This window comes from Leptopilina boulardi, unplaced genomic scaffold, assembly GCF_019393585.1.
Source record: "Leptopilina boulardi isolate dan_hultmark-lab unplaced genomic scaffold, ZJU_Lbou_2.1 LbouV2_51, whole genome shotgun sequence".
Taxonomy (NCBI): Eukaryota; Metazoa; Arthropoda; class Insecta; order Hymenoptera; family Figitidae; genus Leptopilina; species Leptopilina boulardi.
In genome coordinates this window covers 619,808-638,072 of record NW_026137996.1, presented here as the reverse complement: position 1 = coordinate 638,072, position 18,265 = coordinate 619,808, and the positions used below count along the sequence as shown (strand labels likewise).

The window sequence follows — 18,265 nt, the reverse complement described above, 5'->3', positions numbered from 1 at the left end:
AAAAAATAATTTTGTTTTTAAAAATAAAGAACAATCATACTTAAAAACTAAAAAAAAAAAAAAAAATGATATGAACTCAACTTCAACTGTAATCAATGTGATGCCGTTAGGGTTTTGTTGCACTATTTAAATACTTGGTTTTCTTTCTTCACTTCTAATACTATATAAGAGGAGTGGGAAAAGATAGTGAGAAAAATGTTAATTTTTTTATTATTGTTTATCAGTTATTAATTTTAACAGAAAAATTATTAAAATTTAATTTACATTTTATCAAAAATTTACAAAAAAAAAAAAATCCATAAAATTTTAAAAATATCTTTTTTTTTGATAACTATTTCTGTTTTTACAATTTTTTTTTTATTCTGATAAACAAGTTTAAATTTTCATTTTTTGTTACAATTTTTTAATAAAATAAATTAAATAAAAATTAAATTAAATTAAGACTGTGAAATATTGAAAATTTGTAAAATTCCTTCTACTTTTACGAGAAACAATTGAAATTTTCTGCGTGTACAAAGTAATTCTCATTCTTGACTTGTGCGTATGCGGAAAAAAAAATATTTTCTTGTAATAGTAAAGGTATTTAAATTGTCGACAATACGTGATGGAATTGATACATTATAAGTACCAGTGGGAATGAACTTTTATATAAAAAATATTTAACAGAAACGAATGAATTTTTATTGAAACGAAAAAATAATTTATTGATTTAAAAAATAATTATTTTTTTCATTAGTTAATTATTTTTTGTGGAACATAAATGTAAAATTCACATAGTAAGATGGTATTTAGGAAAACCGGTTAGGCACAAAATTCCAAGTACTCAAACCTACAAGGTTAGACTACAATTTACTTTGAGGACCAATTTTAAAAAACCCAATTACAAAATTAATTTCTTCACTAAAAAAAAATAAAACAATTATTCCTAAATTGAAATCAAAGAATACAAAACTACAGAATTATTTTTAGCACTGCATCCTTGTTGAAAAATAACAATAAAAATTAATTTCCCATAAGTAATACATTCATAAGAAAACCAATTCTGAAAAGACAAGGTTAACGATAAAATTATTTTACATACATCTTTTCGTTGAGATCATAAAAATAAGAATATTTCGCAAGAATATGATTTTTGGTGCAAAAAATTATTGGGATAAATACACATTTCTAGGGTCAGGTTACAATATACATATGGACATATATATATATATATATATATATGAAAGTATTTCCTCTCATACAACCACTTTTCTGTAACATATCTTTATGAAAGACCTGTAATTTCTTTAGTCATATTGCGAACGCCTTACTTTATACATCTCGATCACTATATTCTATATATATGTATATGAATTTCATTTAAGTTGATTAAAATTGTCTGTCATGAAACTGTAAGGGACAAAATTTTTCAAACATCCGTAACAAAAAAGAAAACAGTTATACATAATGACAAACACGCAATTAATTTTGGTGCAAATAGTGTTTCTCGTGACAATTACCTTGATTCAGGGTCGTCAAAATTATCACGTCATTTATCAATGGAATGTTATTGAACCCGAATGGCCAAATCTAGAAATACGTGAAAAATCATTAAATAATGGAAGTTACATACCAGAGAATAATATAATTACCGGCATTAAATTTTGGAGGGATCAAATCTATTTAACTGTTCCACGATTGAAACCTGGTGTTCCATTAACATTGACAATAATATCATCAATTCCAGAACAAAAATCCATTAAAACTGAACATGGTCTTCAAAATTTAAATATCGTGAGTCCAAAATTAAAACCATTTCCAAATTGGCATATGCAACGATTAAATGATTGTGAAGCATTTCAGTCAATTCAAAATATGGAAATTGATCCAATGGGTCGTATGTGGCTTATCGATAATGGAAGAAGGGATATTTTCACTGAAAACCCAAACAATACATGTCCACCGAGACTTGTGATACTTGATCTTAATACTGATGGTACAATATTAAAGAAATATATTTTTCCAAAACATACTGTGGATTATAATTCAGTTTTTCTCAATGATATTGTTCTTGATCATGAACACGGTGGATTTGCCTATATTATCGATAGTGGAAGCAAAGATCCGGGTTTAATTGTTTATTCATTGGCGGCCAATACCTCATGGAAAATTCGTCATGAAACAATGAAAATTGAAGATGATGTGAAAACAAAATTACAAATTGGTATTGCCTTATCACCATCTAGTAGATATGACAGAATGGTTTATTATTCATCAGTTTCATCATTTAATATCTTTTCAATACCAACATCAGTGCTAAAAAGCGGACTCACAAATGTTAATGATTTTGTGAAACAAATAAATCGAAAAAAATCATCATCATCGGGAATGATTATGACATCATCCGGTAGATTGATTTATGGTTTATTGGCAAATAATTCCGTTGCATCGTTAAATATCAAATTTTCATCAAATTTAGGACAATTTATTGTATCCGATATTAATTATGAGGAAACAATTTTGGCACACGATGATAATATTTTTCAATGGCCAAATAATTTTGCTATTGATGATGATAATTATTTATGGTGCGTTACAAATAATTGGAAAAAATTTTCAACAAATAAAATTGATTTCAATTCGACGAATTATCGATTGATTAAATTTTTAATTAGGGGCAAAAATTATCAATATTTTGATGATGGTAGTGCTCCTATTTTGCCACTTTCACAATTTTTAACTTCAAGTAGATCTTTGTATGGAATTCCAGTATCAATTTCATTAAGTGACGATACATTTCCAATTGTTGGTAGAAATTTTTAATATGAAAAATTAATTTGTCTTTTTTTTCTATATATATATGTGACGTTCCATGAGGAAAGGGACCTTAGCTGCAAAAAAATGAAAATTGAGTTTTTGATATCAGTCGATAGATCTTGAGTTGCTCTTTCAGATACAAAAGTTAAAAATTGTACTTTTCTATTTAGTTTTTTTGTTATAAAGCATTAATCATGACCATGTTAATCGCGTTCCAGCACGGACTACAGAAACCATCCCCACCACTTCTACACTAGTATACTTGTCGTAAGCGTGAGCTGTAGGAACGATGTAGTAGTAAGGTGGTGGGGCTGATTTTCGATGGAGGGTCTCAACCAATCAGGGACGCTCTACTTTAAATATCTTTTCTGGAAAATGCGTCTATTGCAGCTAAGGTCCCTTTCCTCATGGAACGTCACATATAATTTTTGAATTTTATTTACTCATATATGAGACTAAATATATACCTTTTGCAATTGTCAATATGTTTTATAATGTTTATTATACCTAATGACACAGTTTGGGAAGAATGACGATTGATTAGTTACTTGACATGAGATGTGTTTTTTTTTCTATATAATTATCATTTTGTAATATATTCACAAAAACGAGCAATTTGAGATAAAAAATAATCACTTTCGTTTTCTTATCGATGAAGGTTTTCTTTATTACATTTATATTATGTAGTATAATAATAATAATAATAATAATAATAATAATAATAAATAATTATATAGAAAATTATTTTTTTTTATTATTAATTTTTATTTAAAAATTTTAATAATTATACAAATATACTGAGGAGAATATTATATAATTTAGGGATTATAGACTCTTCCATTAAAAAGGCACAAAAAGTCATCTCTTCTTTTTTTTACAACTGTGAACATAAATGGTCTGTTCACCTCAATCGTGAGTGGTTTTGAGTATGGAAGAGCTGTTACATATTGAGGATGTCCTCCCACGTCTATTTAAAAAAGAGAGAAAAATTTTGTAAAAAAAAAAATATATATATCAAATAATTATTTAGAAAAAAATTTGTTTACTAAGAAACAATTTTAATCATTAAAAATTTGTCTTAGTATAATATTTTTAGAATTAAATATTTTTATACGTTTTAAATTTAATGAATTTTAAATTGATTGTATTGAAAACAAAAATAACTTACTGTTTGAAACTTCAATATTAATTCCATTTTCATTCAATGAAAAATATGTTCTCATATAAATTTCATCAAGTCGTACTGGTTTTTTGGAAATTGCGGTAAAATCAGCTTGCTCATTAAATGCATCTGTTATTCCCATCTATAAAAAAAAAATTATTTTCCAGTACCAAATATTTGAGTCACATTAAGTAATATTAATTTTGTAAAAGAGAATTTTTTTTCGAATAAAAATTGATTAAATTAAATTTTAAAAACTGTATTTTTAAGAGGTTTAATTTAAATATACGTATATATATATATATACCATGTTATATAATTTAAAATTTACCTCAGTCAATGTTAACTTTAGACGATGCTCATTTTGAATTGTAAATTTAGGCAAATAAAGTTCAATATCTTCTTCTCTACTATTAAAAATGGCTCGAAGATCAAGAGTGTCCAAACGCTGCTCTAATTCAACTAATTTATGCGAATTCAATGGATAATAAATTAACATACTATATTCTCTGTTCTGTAAATAGAAATTTAAATATTGAATTTTAAAATTTTTCTTTTCTAATTCTAATTTTAATTTGAGTCCTTTTTTTTTTGATAAAACATAATTAATAAATTTTATTCTCACTTTATAGGGAATTTCAATGATTCTGAAACTATCCAAATAACGATTAGTTGGTGGAATGACAATACCGCGAAATCTTCCGCGAGTAAACATTGTTGGCACTAATTTTTCACTATTTCGACTTCGATAAAAATATCTCTGTTCCGTGTATCGTTCGTTGAAAGGATACAAAAATTGGGCAATAAAATGTATCGAGTTTCGTATAAACATATCCGATTGTTGAGGTAAAAATGTATCAGATTCTGAAAAAGAGTGCAAATTAAAAAAAAATTAATTCTTCAATTAATTAATTATTATTAATTAATTACCAAACGGTAGATCTCGTTTAACGTTACGTTCAGCAAAATATTTATTAATAATCGAAATCGCTTCCTCTGGTTTATCCAAATTTAATGATTCTTGTTGCGTTATAAATGTTGTGTTTGATAATTCTTTAAAAGCAGGAGCTACGTCCATTTTATCAGGAACATAAAGTACTTGAATAAAATTTAAGGATGGATCCTTCGAATTCTAAAATTAAAAAAAAAAAAAATTAAAAATTGAATTTTATATTTTGTTTAATATATTATATTATTTTTGCAACTTTTTTTTCTCGATACTCACTGTAAAAGAATTAGTAAGAGATTGATAATTAGATAAATCATTAGAATTAATATTCAAAACTTGGCGAATTTGTTTTGCAGTATTTCCACCAGCCCCATAATACAATAATGATAAAGAATCAAAAGCACTGTATGGTGTAAGTGCAATGTTTCCTATGAATTTTCTCGCAATTGTCTAAGATAAAAAAAAGTTCATTATTTTATTTTTAAATGCTGAAAAATTGAAGTGAAATAATTTAATTTTAATTAAAATTTTTTATTGCAAATTTAATTTAATTTTTTTTTTTAGAAATTTGTATAATTATACATTAATTGCAAACAATTTAAATTGTTAATTTACTCACTTTATAAAGTCGAAATGCAAAATCACAACATTTTTCAAAAGGAAATGAATTATCTTCTCCTTTTTCATCTGATGTTAACTTGATTGATTCAACCAAACACAGACACACAACAATTAATAATACTAAAATATAAATGATGATTAAAAAATAATTTTTTTAAATTCATTTTCTTGAAAAAGAAAATTATCTTTGAATTATCGCAATATAGAAAGTGATAAATTTAATTATAATTTTTTCTAAATACTCACGTGGAATTCGCATTTTTTTCGCTATTTTTAAGAGATGAAAAAATATTCACAATGATAGAAAATTATATTTCAAATAGTAAGAAGTCTATAAGATGCGTCTCAAATCTCGATTCTAAATAGTTTTCTGAAGCAAGTTTCCATTGCCGTTGAACAGATAATAATTTTCTTCTTTTTTATTTTTTTTAATTTTCAACCGGTTTTACCTTAGCAAGTCCTTCGTGAATTTTTATTTAACGCAAACTTGAAATTTTACATTTTTAACATCAAATTCTTCTTGTCACTTATTTTATATTTTAATAGAGCATGTATTAAAAAAAATTAATTCTTTTTCTTTAATACATTTCAATCAAAAATCGTTTAATTCAAATAAATATTTATTTCTTAGTTATCAAGTAACCAATTATTTGAATCGAATAATTTAATTATAAAAAAATATACATTATAAAACTTATAAAAATATTTAATATTTTACAAATAATTATAATAACATATTTAATTACTTAAAATTAAAATTATGAATTCCATTTTTTGCCCTAATATACATTTGTGGTATAATAATTTCAAATTTTTCAAAAATTCAATTTCCAAATCCAATTTTTGTAAATTATATTCATATTCAAAAATAAAACAATTTATTTTTATTCAATCTTCTTGTCTGAATTGAATGATCTGCAAGTAAAAAATTATTTTCTCATAATTTTAATTGTATTTAAACGCCTTTTAAATATTTTATTTAAAAAAAAAAAAAATTTCTTACGTTTCTTCTTTCTTTCCTCTAAAAAGTAATTTTTCGAGATTTGAGAACGGTTTTTCTATTAGTATGACTAGTACTAATGATAAAAATGAAACGTAAATAATATCCCCAATAAAATTTCTAATCTGTGACGGAAATCAATGAGAATTTTTAAAATTATAAATAAATTAGTTTTTAATATATTTTTAATAATAAATACTTACTGAATTATAAAACGAATAAGTAAATGCAGTTCTAGCGGTTCCCAGTTCATAAGATTGAATTGCAAAATGAGAGAGAAAAATTGCATAAGAAAGTCTAGAAAATGGTTGAATCCATCTGGGTGTCAGTAAATAATAATAAAAATCTAGAAAATTAATTTAAAAATTAGTAAATTCAATTTTTTTCCTATTTAATGAAATTAATTATTTTCACTTCTTCTTTTTAATTCTCATTTTGCAATATATATAAATAATTCAAATTTTACCTAATCCTTGGCCTATTGTAATTAAAAGGAGAATAGAACAAATACTAAATGCAAAAATTGGTCTATGAAGACAGGCGTAAAGAGCTAATGTAAATAAACTTGGATTTGAATTTTCATCAATGAAATATGATCCAAACCATTGGAATAAAAGTGGCAATATCATTACTTGCAAAATAAACAAAAAATGTGACCAAAACTGGAAAAAAAAATTCAATTTAATATAATAAATTAATTACGTTAATTATATATTTTTTAGATTAAGAAATTAGTAGCGATTTTTAATTTTTGCTTTACCTTCGAAAGACGCCAAACAATAAATTTACAATCATACATAACAATGCCCATAATTAATCCAACAAAATATGCCGATAATCGCATATGAGTTTTTATATAATAATTTGTAAGATATTCAATTGCTTCAACTCTTTTTTTTCTACAGTAAAACAATAACAAATTTTTTCTTATTATTTTTCATCAAAAAAAATTACAATAAAATTATTTTAATAATAATTATTAAATTAATAGAAATTAATTTTTTAATAATAAATAAATATTAATTAAATGATTAAGTTTTATTACTAATAAATTTTTATAAATAAATAATAATTAAATAATATTAACAATAAATAATTAATTTAATCATATATATAAGAAAATATTTTACCTTAAATCAAGTTTTATAAATGGATCAACATTATTATTATAAGTGATATAAAATGGAATTGCAGCGGATATAATTAGAATGCATCCTAGAAAATAATAACCAATTTTACGTGGCATTTTGTGAAATACTCCAATTAATAATAATCCAATAATATAACATTGAAAGTCGACAGCCAAATACCAAGATTGAGGAATACACTATGTATATAGAATAAAAGCAAAAAAAAAAAATTATTTACGACATTAAAAAGATAATTTCTCTTTTTTTTTTTAATCAAAATAATTGTACCATTTTATTACAATTAACGTAATTATGAATAAAAAATAAATTCGTCCACCAATTAGAGGAACAACTATCCCTATCATAACCAAATCTACTTTCCCAAAATGGTCCAGATCCTAAATGATAAATGAAAAATGCATATGCAAATGCCATAAACATATATAATGGCGTTAATCTGAAATTAAATATTGAATATATTATTATTTATTATTAATAATAATAATATAATAATTTAAAGAAGAAAAACTATTTTGCGAAATAATTTCAAAAGAATGTAAATTATTATTCGCGAACCTTATAAAACGTTTGAAAATAAGTGGAAAAATTTTCAGTCCATTTGAATTTTCCAAAAATTCCAATAAATAATAGGATAAAACAATTCCTGATAATCCAAAAAATCCATCTACTGTAATATCAGTATTATAAATTAAACCTAAAAATGGTGTACTTAAAATCTGAAACAATTTTTTATTTTTTATTTGTTTTTTTTTTTTAAAATTAAAAATATTAAATTACGCACTTTTTCATAATGCGATCCAGTTATATTTCCTCCGTGCATTAATTCTATATTTCTATGTTGAAAAACTGTGGAACTTGCAAAAATGCATCGAATTAAATGCAAACAATCAAAGGCATTTTGATTATATTTCACTTTAAAAATTGCATTTAAACTTCGTCGTGCAGAAAAGCATGCCAATAATTTTCTTGAGAAACAATAATTGTTCTCTTGTTGAACAGATTTTATATCCAAAATTGTACTAATTACAACCAGGCCAATTATTGTACAGAGAAAGAAACTGTAATTAAAAGAAAAATTATAAAAAATAGTTTAGTAAAATTAAAAAAATTTTTTTTTTTATAAATATCACTAAAATATTTCAAATAGTTGCATACCAATAAGCCCTGTTCGAATTAGAAAATTTTGAAGTCTCATTATTTGTATGGCAATATTCTGGATGAATCGTTGCATGAACTTGAAGATTATATTGCGAATTAAATTTTTCTAAAGGCTCCTTTAAAGCTGCAATAATATCTTTTGTATGACATTTTGCAGGAAAACACAATGCCATTTGTAAAACGTTCCTTTGATAACGAGTTCGAAAATTTGTTGTTTTCTAAATTTTAAAAAAACAATTATCGAGAAAATTTAATTTTTCAATTTCACAAATATTTCTTTCTGTCTAATTATTTATTATAAATAATTTTTTTTTAGAATTAATTTTATATAAAAGAATTCTATATATATATATAATTAATATTTACCCATATTAATTCCCAGGCAGATTTTTGTGATTCAAATTCAAGATCATATTTCCCAATATTATTTATTGTTTCATGATTTTTCTGATAATTTATCTCCACCAAACAATATTTGCTGCGAATTTCTTCAAATTTGTCATTCTCCTTGCTATTCGACACAATTGTTTGAATTCGATTGCATTGATCGAAGCTCCCCAAGTATCGATTAAGGCCATCAAATATCCCATAAGGATACTTTGCTGATGAATCAAACACTTTAAAAAAAGAAAAACATTTTCTTTTTAACTCCTTATAAAAAAACGCAGTTAATAAATTGTTTTTTTTCTTACTTCTTTCAATAAATAAAATGTTTATTTTTATTAATATTTAGATATTTTTAAAAATATTTAAAAAAAATTATTATTTGTTAATAATTAATACTTTTTTTTTTTTTAATTCTTACTTTCCACTGCCCATAGTGTGCCATTTTTTAAATGATTTAGATATAAACGTAATTGTGTTTTGCATGGACCATCAGGAATTGATTTTGAAGTTGCAATTGCTATTGGCAAAAGTGGAATATTCGAGAACCAATTAGATTTATTAAATTGTTCATTTTCAATAAAATTTCCTTTTATCAAATTCTTCAATTCATTTATTGGCTGACTTTTATTTTGATAATTTTTAAAATAATTATTATTCTCTTTGAGAATTTTAGTTTTTTGAAAAGTAATTATTTCACATGCCGCGGGGAAAATAAAATAATTCAATATTATCAATAAAGAAAATTGAACGACTAAATAAATTTGAAAAATTCTTAAAACCATTATTTTTCTTATAATTTTGCAAAATTGACAATTAAAAATTTTTTTTTTTTTAATATTAATGTATAAACTATAAACACTATAAGTATATCACACTTGATTGTTGAACTTGATATGAAGAATTCTCAGGATTCGCGTTGGGACTTTTAAATAACTCCGGAAAATGACATCAATGATCTCTAGCTAATTATTATTGTAATTTTATTATTACATTGTATATAATTTGTAATCTAATGAAAATTCAAATTTAATGTCAATTTAAAAAAAAAAGGAACAAAATTATATTTTATTTGCTTATCTTTTTATATGAAAAACAGAAAATTATAAATTTTATATGAATTTTACTTTTAAAATGTTAAACAATTTATCAGTAATTTATTCATAACCTTGGGGGAAAAAATATTAATATTTTATTTACATAGCTCATTAAAATCTGTGCTTATTTTTATTTTACAAAACATCATAAATTCTAAAATTAAAATAAAATATTCCCTTTTTTTTCTCTATTAAATATGTAAAATTATAAAATATAGAAGAAAACAGTTCGAAAATTTATTCCTTTGACATTTATTTTAGATTTAATGTATAACGAATTAATAAGCATTTCTAATTAGATTTAATATATACTCTATTCACTTTAATTTATATTTATTTAAAATTATTTCCATCGTGGTATACATTGTATTGTCTGTTAAAAGTTAACATAATTATTTTTATCTAATTTTTTAATTTATAATATAAAAATTTAAATTTTTCCGCGCTTTATTCGAATATGTTCGAGAAGCCCGAAAGAACTTTCGACTATGTTCGTTATGTTTCGGCTAATAGTCGAAGCTTTACGAAGTGGAAACGAACAGAGTGCACGTGTTTTCTCGAAAAGTGACAGTGTTTCGTTAATTTTACCTAATAAAAGGTGTTTTAACAATTTAAAAAAATTATGAAAGTCAAAAAAATTCGACCTGAATCCAAATCGAGTCTTAAGACTGCGGTGAAAAATGTGCAAAGCATTTTAAAGGCAAGTATACTGTTATATATTTTCAAAACATAACCTCAAAATTTTCATATATACCTTGCATTATTGTTTATTAATGCAGAATTATTAAATACTAGTAGATTATTTATTGTTTATTATAAATATAAATAATATAGGAATAATTAAAATTAACAAAAAGTACCAAAAAAAATTAATGCTGTGAATCACAACTTCCACTTTTTTTTTTTTTACAGAAAAAGAAGAAAAGTAAAAAATTAACGGAAAATGAGGATACCCTTGAAACACCTAAAAGAAAAATAATTGACTCCACAGAAAATTTGCCAGAAGTAGAACTACAATACAATTCTAAAGCAGGTGTTATTTATATAGGACAAATTCCCCATGGATTTTACGAGGATGAAATGAAAGATTTCTTTTCACAATTTGGAAAAGTTCATCGAGTACGACTAGTTCGATCAAAGAAGGTAACTAATTAATTAATAATTTTAATAGGGATTATAATATATTTAAAAGAAAATTACATAATAATTACATAAAAAATATTTCTTTTTTTTCAGACAGGAAAAAGTCGAGGATATGGCTATGTTGAATTTCAAACTCCAGAAGTCGCAAAAATAGCAGCAGAAACAATGAATAATTATGTAATGTGCGGTAGATTATTGAGAGGTGAAAAATTTTAGATTTATTTATATTTTTTCGTAAATTGAAAAAATTAAATTTCTCTTTTTTTTACGTAATTTTAAAAATCGAACATATTTCATAATGATTATAAATAATTTTTATAAATATTTTTCAGTGACTTATATTCCTCCTGAGAAACAACATTTTGGCTTCTTTTTCGGAAAAAAAATTACACCAAATTCATATCCTCGATTGGAGAATAGGAACAAAATAATAAAATCGAATCACGCGCCAATTACAGAAACGAAACATAAAAAATGTGTAAAAACGTCACTTAAAAGACTATCTACATTAGAAAAGAAACTCAAAATGAAAGGTATTAATTTCTCATTCAAAGCGATTGATCTTCAAAAAAATAAATAGGTATTATTTAATTTTCCTGTAAATATAATTTCAAGTTAACAATTTTTTCTAACACAAATCAATGATTATTTCTTTAAAAAAAAGAAAAAAAAATCAAGAAAATATGCGAATATTTTATAAATGTAAACTTTTTGTTCTAAAATTAATGTGCATAAGGATAAATGACATTAAACATGTAAATCATATTTTTACATCTTAAATTTTTTTTACTTAAACTATAAATTACATATATAATATTCACAATCTTATTTATAAATGAAAAAAAATTTTTTATAATGATGTTGACATTTCTGATGAAATCTTGGTTCTTTTCCACTTCATACGACGATTTTGGAACCAAACTTTTACCTGTAATTATTAAAAAAAAAAAAAAAATGAAATTTAGCTTTATAATCTAAAAAGTGTGGGATATACAAATTTTAGGCATGAAAAAATTACAAAACTGACCTGTCTTTCAGAAAGATCTAAAGCCACGGCAATTTCATAGCGTCGAAGACGTGTCAAATAATTGCTGTGAGCAAATTCAGATTCCAAGTGTCGGACTTGTTGCTTTGTGAAAGCTGTTCTTTCTTTTCGTAGTTTTTCATTGCCAGAATGTCTTGGTTTTTCTGAAACTTGAAATTTAATTTTTACATTAAAATTGCGTTTATTAAAAACTATTTTCTTTTAATACTACCAACGTTAATAATCACAAATTCTTATTTAATATAAATTTAGCCGAGTTTTTATTTAACAGAATTTCTATTAAGTTGAATTTTTCTTTCCATCTCTATTTATCTGAATATTTATTCTAACAAATTGTCATTTGTTCTAATAAAGAAACTAATTAGCGGGAATATTAAAATTCATCAATTTAATTTAAATTAGACTAAGTATAGAAATTCTGTTGATTAAAAATTCTAATAAATATTTGTATAAATAAGAATTTGGTTATAAAGACAATTAATTAGTTAATTCTTTCAATTGATGAATAAAAAAATGTTATTATATGAAAATTTGTGAACACTCTTGTCTTGAGTTTGATAGAGAGATGCGAATTTGATGAATATTCATCTTATTAGACAAGGTCAAGAAATATGTTGAGAGCCTTGATGAAAGGAAAACAGATTGTGGAAGAGTTGGGAAAAGTTTTTGTTGCAAGTGCGGTCAGATGAAAATAGCTGTATATTTAATGCGTCAGCGACCTTATGCCGCAGAATTCAGCAGCAGTGCGTTGTTGATACGCAACGTTTGAAATGTGGGTTGCTTGGGAAGTTTGCATCTTTTGAAGATAGTATTACTATCATGGCAATAAAATAATGTTACCCTTGTGTGACGTCACGGACAAAAATTCATCTGCTTGTCTTCATGATATTTCGATAAAATAATTTTTCAAGTTCCTCGAATTCATTTCAGTTTTAATTTATATTCATTTTTATAACTCATTAATCTTTTAAGAGGTTAATATCACAATCTTGAGTCGAATATACTTTTTTCCATCGCGATTCATGAAATCTTTTATATTATCGACATTAATTTTTGTATCAGATTTTTTAAAAATAATAATTCCTCAAATATAGGACAAAATAGCCCGTCATAAAAGGATATGATTATTTATTTGATTTTTGTTTGTTTTTATTCCAGTAATGTCAATTAATTATTTCGTACTATTGAAACTCATTGGTTTTTTTTTTTTTTTTTTTTTAAGCAAAATTCGGGTTAATCGAAAATACGTAAATGCTAAAGACTATTTTCAGTTTGAGGCTTGCCAAAAGAAATAGAAAGGAATTGTTTCGAGTCGAAAAGTCTACGAACATTATGTAATGTCTGATGCATTTGAATATAGACAGTACAATGTGAGATAAATGATTGTTAGATAAATATTTAGACTGCGAGGGGTTCGTTATGGTCACATTGGCGACAGTAAAGCAATAAAAGAGACAATTGCTAATGAATTGTCAACAATTTTTTTATTGGTTTACTGTATAAAGAATAATAGTTTTCTCAACTTTTTATAAAAAAAAATTGTTATAGTTCTTAATGTAACAAAATTTTTTTTTTTTATAATTACAATTATTATTTTTTCTCGAATGAATTTCTCTTGAAAAAAAATTCTGTGATTATATTTTCATTTAGTTTTCTCGAAAATTATAAATTAATTATTAATAAATTATTTAAATCTTACCATAATCCGGTTTTAAAACTTCAGTTTGATATTTGTCTTCTCTATACTGGAATTTTGAGTATTCAGCAATTGTTTCTTCAAGTGATCGGTATTTTAATTCACTGTCAGTCTCAAGCTGTGGATTTTCTTGTGAATATGAGGTTTCCCAGGTGCGAAATATCATTGGTGGAGAATGAATTTTTTCTTGAAATTGATTTTGTATTTCTGATGGATAAATTGTGTTTAATATTTCTCGATTTCCTTTAAAACTTTCCAAATGTGGTACATTTTCCAATTCTGGTTGTAAATGTTGAACCCATCTTTAGATGAGAAAAGAATTTTTTTTTTTATTAAATAATTAAGGAATATTTCCTCAACACTCATTAATTGAAATTTTATCAGGCAACATTTTTTTATTTAAATAAATTTTTGCAAATTTTCAGTGTATAAAAATTTTTTGGCGCGAATTAAAAATTTTCAAGAAAATTCATTTTTTTTTTGGTATTTAAAAAAATTAATGGAAAATCTTGAGAATTAATTAATGATTAATTTTTGTAATACCTGTGTAGATGATGATGATGATGATGATGATGATTCTCATTGAAATTATTTGCAAACTGATTATTTTCTGTCCATCTGGCTGTGTAAATTTCGCGAACCACTTCATGCTGGAATGTTTCGATACTAGAACTGGAATTTAGATTTGTATCACAAGTTGATTTGTAATTACATGAAAATTCATTGTTTGAATGAAATCGAACATTTTCATTATTCATGTGACAAGGTGGCGGTGTAGGTGGAAATCCAAAATAATTATCCATCCTCGAAGTTGAAATATTTGATCCTTGATATAAATCCATTACAACCGATGAGATGATAAAATCTTGAAATCTAATTATTTTTCTTTTTATCTAATCCCAGAGATGAATTCTAATTAATCGGTTTTTAATTTGAATTGAAGTACTAAATTTAATTATATTTTGTAATTAAAAAAAAAATGTAATATTTTTTTAATTTTATTTATTAAATTAGAGAAGATTTATTTATATTAAATAATTATTTTTGATAAACGCGATTAATTAAAAGTTGTTTCTTTTTGGTCTTCTATATATATATATATAAAAGTAATATATACGCAACTCGTGAAAATTGTCTTGATACTAACGTCTAAATGTCAAACACGCACATGTGAGATTGCTGTTAAAGATCTGATCTGACTGTAGATTGCAGAAAAGAAACAGAGGTTCAGGGGTTGATGATACAAAGAACTGTGAAAAGTGGAGGAGTAGGGTACGGAAGTTCTCCTAATCTCAAACTACCAATCAGATTTTTTTTTTTTCTTCAAAGAAATACACATATGATTTTAAAACTAGTAAAAGAAATTTTTGTTATGTATTGTAAATTAAATTTAAATTTTTTGAACAATAATTATAAACAAAATATTTTTGCATACGTAACTTATATAATTGATTACATTTTCTTATGTAATTATTTTTTATATGTCAAATTAGTAAATGTATAAAAATTATACTATACCTATTATTAAAAATAATAATAAAAACAATTAATTAGTTATATTAATTAATTAAGTAATAATAATAATAATAATAATTTTCAATTCGCAGCGAAAATTTGAATCGCGATAGTAGACGAAAATTAACAAGAGAAAAATTATTATAATAAATTAATATCTATTTGAATATTTATTTTTCATTAAAAAAAAACACTTATTTTTATTCGTTAAAAAAATCTTTCAATTTGACAGAAACGTGAAAAAATGCGGATCGAATTTTCGTCCTGTGTGGTATATTTCCGATTTGAAACGAAAACTATCGTCACACTTTATTAAAACACGGTCAAGTCAGGAAGTGTTTTAATTTATTTTTTTCCTGTTAGATTTTAACGAATAACTTTAAATAAAAAATGTATTATAATATTAGATATATATATATATTTTTTTTTTTAAATACAAATGAAAAAATTATTTTAAAAATAATTATTAATTAATATTATAATCATAAATACAGTCAGTTCAGTAAACTTCAATATTGACAAATTTGACTGATATGTAAACTAATAAATAACCATTCATAATATATAGTACGGCTTATAATAACTCAAAGCTTCCTTTAACCAACAAAAGTAAATCATCAACCGAAATAACAAAAATGAAAGCTCAAGCAATTTACCACAATAGAAAATTCATTTAAAAAATAACGTATATATAGAATTCTTAATTTTTTTTTATTATAATTTTTTATTTATAAATAGTGTCAAGAAAATCAAATTTAATTCTAATTTGATTAAATTGATCAATTTTGTGTTAATTGGCTCCAAATGAATGTGTTCGAATTTTGTTATTTATTTTTTTATATAATAAAACAAATGAAAAAATCAAAAAAAGCTATGTATCGTAGCAATAGATATGTTTACTTTCCTTAAGGTCGATTTTTCACGCCTTCCTTTTTTTTTTCTTTTACATAAAACCGGATATCAATTACGTTTGGGGTCAACTACTGGGGGATCCCACACTTGTCCCAAAAGAACAGGAAACCCATGATTTCTTGCGAAATTTGATACATTTTGGTGCCACTCTGTCTGATAGGGACAAGTTTTCTTTGAATGTTTTTTTCTATACCTACTTTTTTTGACATCACTCTCAAAATAAAAAAATATAATTTTTTGTAATTTAAATCATATATTGGAAATATTTCTAAAAAAAAATTTTTTTTTTATAAATATTTCATTAAAATTTTCCTTTTGAATTCCAATGGAATTTTTTTTTTTTTTAAATTCCAATGGATTTTTCTTTCAATATTCCTGCGGTATTTCTGAAATATTGGAAATTATAATGAATTTTTATAATTTCCCATAAAAAACATTTCGAAATATTGTTATTCTTTTTTTAAATCTTACAAATATTATTGTCACATTTTTTATTTTTAAAAATAGAAAATTTATTTTCAACAGTAATTAGCTACTGACTGTATAGTTTTGTTTTTTTATTATTTTGAAGTTTTTTTCAAGCCAATAGGCATAAATATACATTAGCGTGTTACTGGTCCAAGAATATTCTACGGGGTTCTTTTTTTTTTTTGCCTCTGGTTCACCTACATTTTTTGTCCACGCATGTTATTCTTTCATTTGGCATGAAAATAATATACGCTGTGTGGAAAATCTCTCTCACTCTCTCTTTCTATATTGAAAAAAGGAGCCCGGGTGATGACTTCTAAAAATAATATTTAAATTTAGAGAAAATAGATCTTAAATCATAAATTCATTTTCAAATTATGAATAACTAATAATGGGATTCTTGTTATATGTACAAAAAAATATGTATTCAATTCCAACCAAATATTTGTCTGTTATACGATTGAATTTTGTAATAGTGATAAATCAAGAAAAAATTTTTTTTTTTGATTTAAATAAATAATTTGCTCTTAAATCAACATAATTTTGTCTAATTTATAATCTTATTTTAGAATTATCAACCAAATATTTGGTTAATATTTTTTTTCACAAATTTTCAAATAATTTAATTTTTTTTTGACATATTTTTTTTAAAAAACTTTTTTTTGACATAAATGAGGGAGGGGGGGGGGGGTAAAAAAAATTTGATTTCTTTGATGTGAAAATTTTATTTCACGATACTGATGTTGTTTATCAAATATATATCTGACAAAATGAAACATATGGCCCATTATTCGCGAGAGAATGTATATAAAGATTAAAAAGTACATGGTGTGCTTTCTTTTTGATTCGCGCTTTGCTCGTATATATATATATATATATTGAATCTGAAGAAAAAGGGAAAGTAAAAATAAAAATTTTTTACGATAGATATGAAGGACTGCAATATTATATAGAACATACTTCAGAAGCACCGGCTTAGGATGAGAGGATGGATATTTTTGGTTATCGCCTGGTACTGAATCCTGCTTCAGTAAATCAAAGAGCTACGTTAGTCGCTTTTCGACCGCTACGAAGGGTGTATATTTTTCTTTATAATACTGAATGTGTCATATGATGTTATTATATTGTGCTTTTCATTAATCACAAAAAAAAGAAAGAGAGAGAGATA

The 18,265-nt window shown here is 24.2% G+C and overlaps 5 protein-coding genes across 5 annotated transcripts; 2 read left to right on the top strand and 3 right to left on the bottom strand.

The window, feature by feature from the left end:
* The first annotated feature begins 368 nt into the window (after positions 1–368).
* LOC127289965 (protein yellow-like) lies at positions 369–2,830 on the top strand. Its single transcript, XM_051318298.1, has one exon. It carries the CDS (start codon positions 1,447–1,449, stop codon positions 2,800–2,802), a length of 1,356 nt encoding a protein of 451 aa, XP_051174255.1. The 5' UTR covers positions 369–1,446; the 3' UTR covers positions 2,803–2,830.
* Positions 2,831–3,537: 707 nt separating this feature from the next.
* LOC127289967 (antichymotrypsin-2-like) lies at positions 3,538–5,939 on the bottom strand. The gene is made up of 8 exons (XM_051318300.1): positions 5,775–5,939; positions 5,527–5,648; positions 5,184–5,357; positions 4,889–5,090; positions 4,584–4,822; positions 4,290–4,472; positions 3,965–4,100; positions 3,538–3,763 (listed from the first exon to the last, which is right to left on the bottom strand). The coding sequence occupies exons 1-8, from the start codon at positions 5,785–5,787 to the stop codon at positions 3,615–3,617; spliced, it is 1,218 nt and encodes a 405-aa protein (XP_051174257.1). The 5' UTR covers positions 5,788–5,939; the 3' UTR covers positions 3,538–3,614.
* Positions 5,940–6,274: 335 nt separating this feature from the next.
* On the bottom strand, positions 6,275–10,191 carry LOC127289964 (nose resistant to fluoxetine protein 6-like). Its single transcript, XM_051318297.1, has 12 exons — positions 9,643–10,191; positions 9,204–9,454; positions 8,835–9,055; positions 8,461–8,737; positions 8,235–8,395; positions 7,947–8,115; positions 7,659–7,855; positions 7,289–7,427; positions 6,995–7,190; positions 6,732–6,874; positions 6,532–6,653; positions 6,275–6,443 (listed from the first exon to the last, which is right to left on the bottom strand). Exons 1-12 carry the CDS (start codon positions 10,004–10,006, stop codon positions 6,413–6,415), a joined length of 2,271 nt encoding a protein of 756 aa, XP_051174254.1. The 5' UTR covers positions 10,007–10,191; the 3' UTR covers positions 6,275–6,412.
* A 633-nt stretch (positions 10,192–10,824) lies between these two features.
* Positions 10,825–12,226, top strand: LOC127289972 (MKI67 FHA domain-interacting nucleolar phosphoprotein-like). Its single transcript, XM_051318306.1, has 4 exons — positions 10,825–11,018; positions 11,231–11,461; positions 11,555–11,663; positions 11,794–12,226. The coding sequence occupies exons 1-4, from the start codon at positions 10,941–10,943 to the stop codon at positions 12,039–12,041; spliced, it is 666 nt and encodes a 221-aa protein (XP_051174263.1). The 5' UTR covers positions 10,825–10,940; the 3' UTR covers positions 12,042–12,226.
* On the bottom strand, positions 12,225–16,290 carry LOC127289971 (homeobox protein MOX-2-like). The gene is made up of 3 exons (XM_051318305.1): positions 14,746–16,290; positions 14,206–14,504; positions 12,225–12,655 (listed from the first exon to the last, which is right to left on the bottom strand). The coding sequence occupies exons 1-3, from the start codon at positions 15,042–15,044 to the stop codon at positions 12,429–12,431; spliced, it is 825 nt and encodes a 274-aa protein (XP_051174262.1). The 5' UTR covers positions 15,045–16,290; the 3' UTR covers positions 12,225–12,428.
* Between the last annotated feature and the right edge of the window lie 1,975 nt (positions 16,291–18,265).

Bases quoted from the DNA above. Each gene is read 5' to 3' on its own strand.
- LOC127289965 (XM_051318298.1), top strand. From the start codon at position 1,447: ATGACAAACACGCAATTAATTTTGGTGCAAATAGTGTTTCTCGTGACA.
- LOC127289967 (XM_051318300.1), bottom strand. The intron at 5,358-5,526 runs GTGAGTAAATTA...TTTTTATCTTAG, and splicing joins TTGCATTTCGACTTTATAAA to ACAATTGCGAGAAAATTCAT. The intron at 4,101-4,289 runs GTAAATTTTAAA...TTTTTTTTATAG, and splicing joins TAAAGTTAACATTGACTGAG to ATGGGAATAACAGATGCATT.
- LOC127289964 (XM_051318297.1), bottom strand. From the start codon at position 10,006: ATGGTTTTAAGAATTTTTCAAATTTATTTAGTCGTTCAATTTTCTTTA. The intron at 9,455-9,642 runs GTAAGAATTAAA...CTTTTTTTAAAG, and splicing joins CACACTATGGGCAGTGGAAA to TGTTTGATTCATCAGCAAAG. The intron at 6,875-6,994 runs GTAAAATTTGAA...TTAATTTTCTAG, and splicing joins TACAATAGGCCAAGGATTAG to ATTTTTATTATTATTTACTG.
- LOC127289972 (XM_051318306.1), top strand. From the start codon at position 10,941: ATGAAAGTCAAAAAAATTCGACCTGAATCCAAATCGAGTCTTAAGACT. The intron at 11,462-11,554 runs GTAACTAATTAA...CTTTTTTTTCAG, and splicing joins GACTAGTTCGATCAAAGAAG to ACAGGAAAAAGTCGAGGATA. The intron at 11,664-11,793 runs GTGAAAAATTTT...AATATTTTTCAG, and splicing joins GTGCGGTAGATTATTGAGAG to TGACTTATATTCCTCCTGAG.
- LOC127289971 (XM_051318305.1), bottom strand. From the start codon at position 15,044: ATGGATTTATATCAAGGATCAAATATTTCAACTTCGAGGATGGATAAT. The intron at 14,505-14,745 runs GTATTACAAAAA...TCTCATCTAAAG, and splicing joins CATCATCATCATCTACACAG to ATGGGTTCAACATTTACAAC. The intron at 12,656-14,205 runs GTAAGATTTAAA...TTAAATTTCAAG, and splicing joins AGTTTTAAAACCGGATTATG to TTTCAGAAAAACCAAGACAT.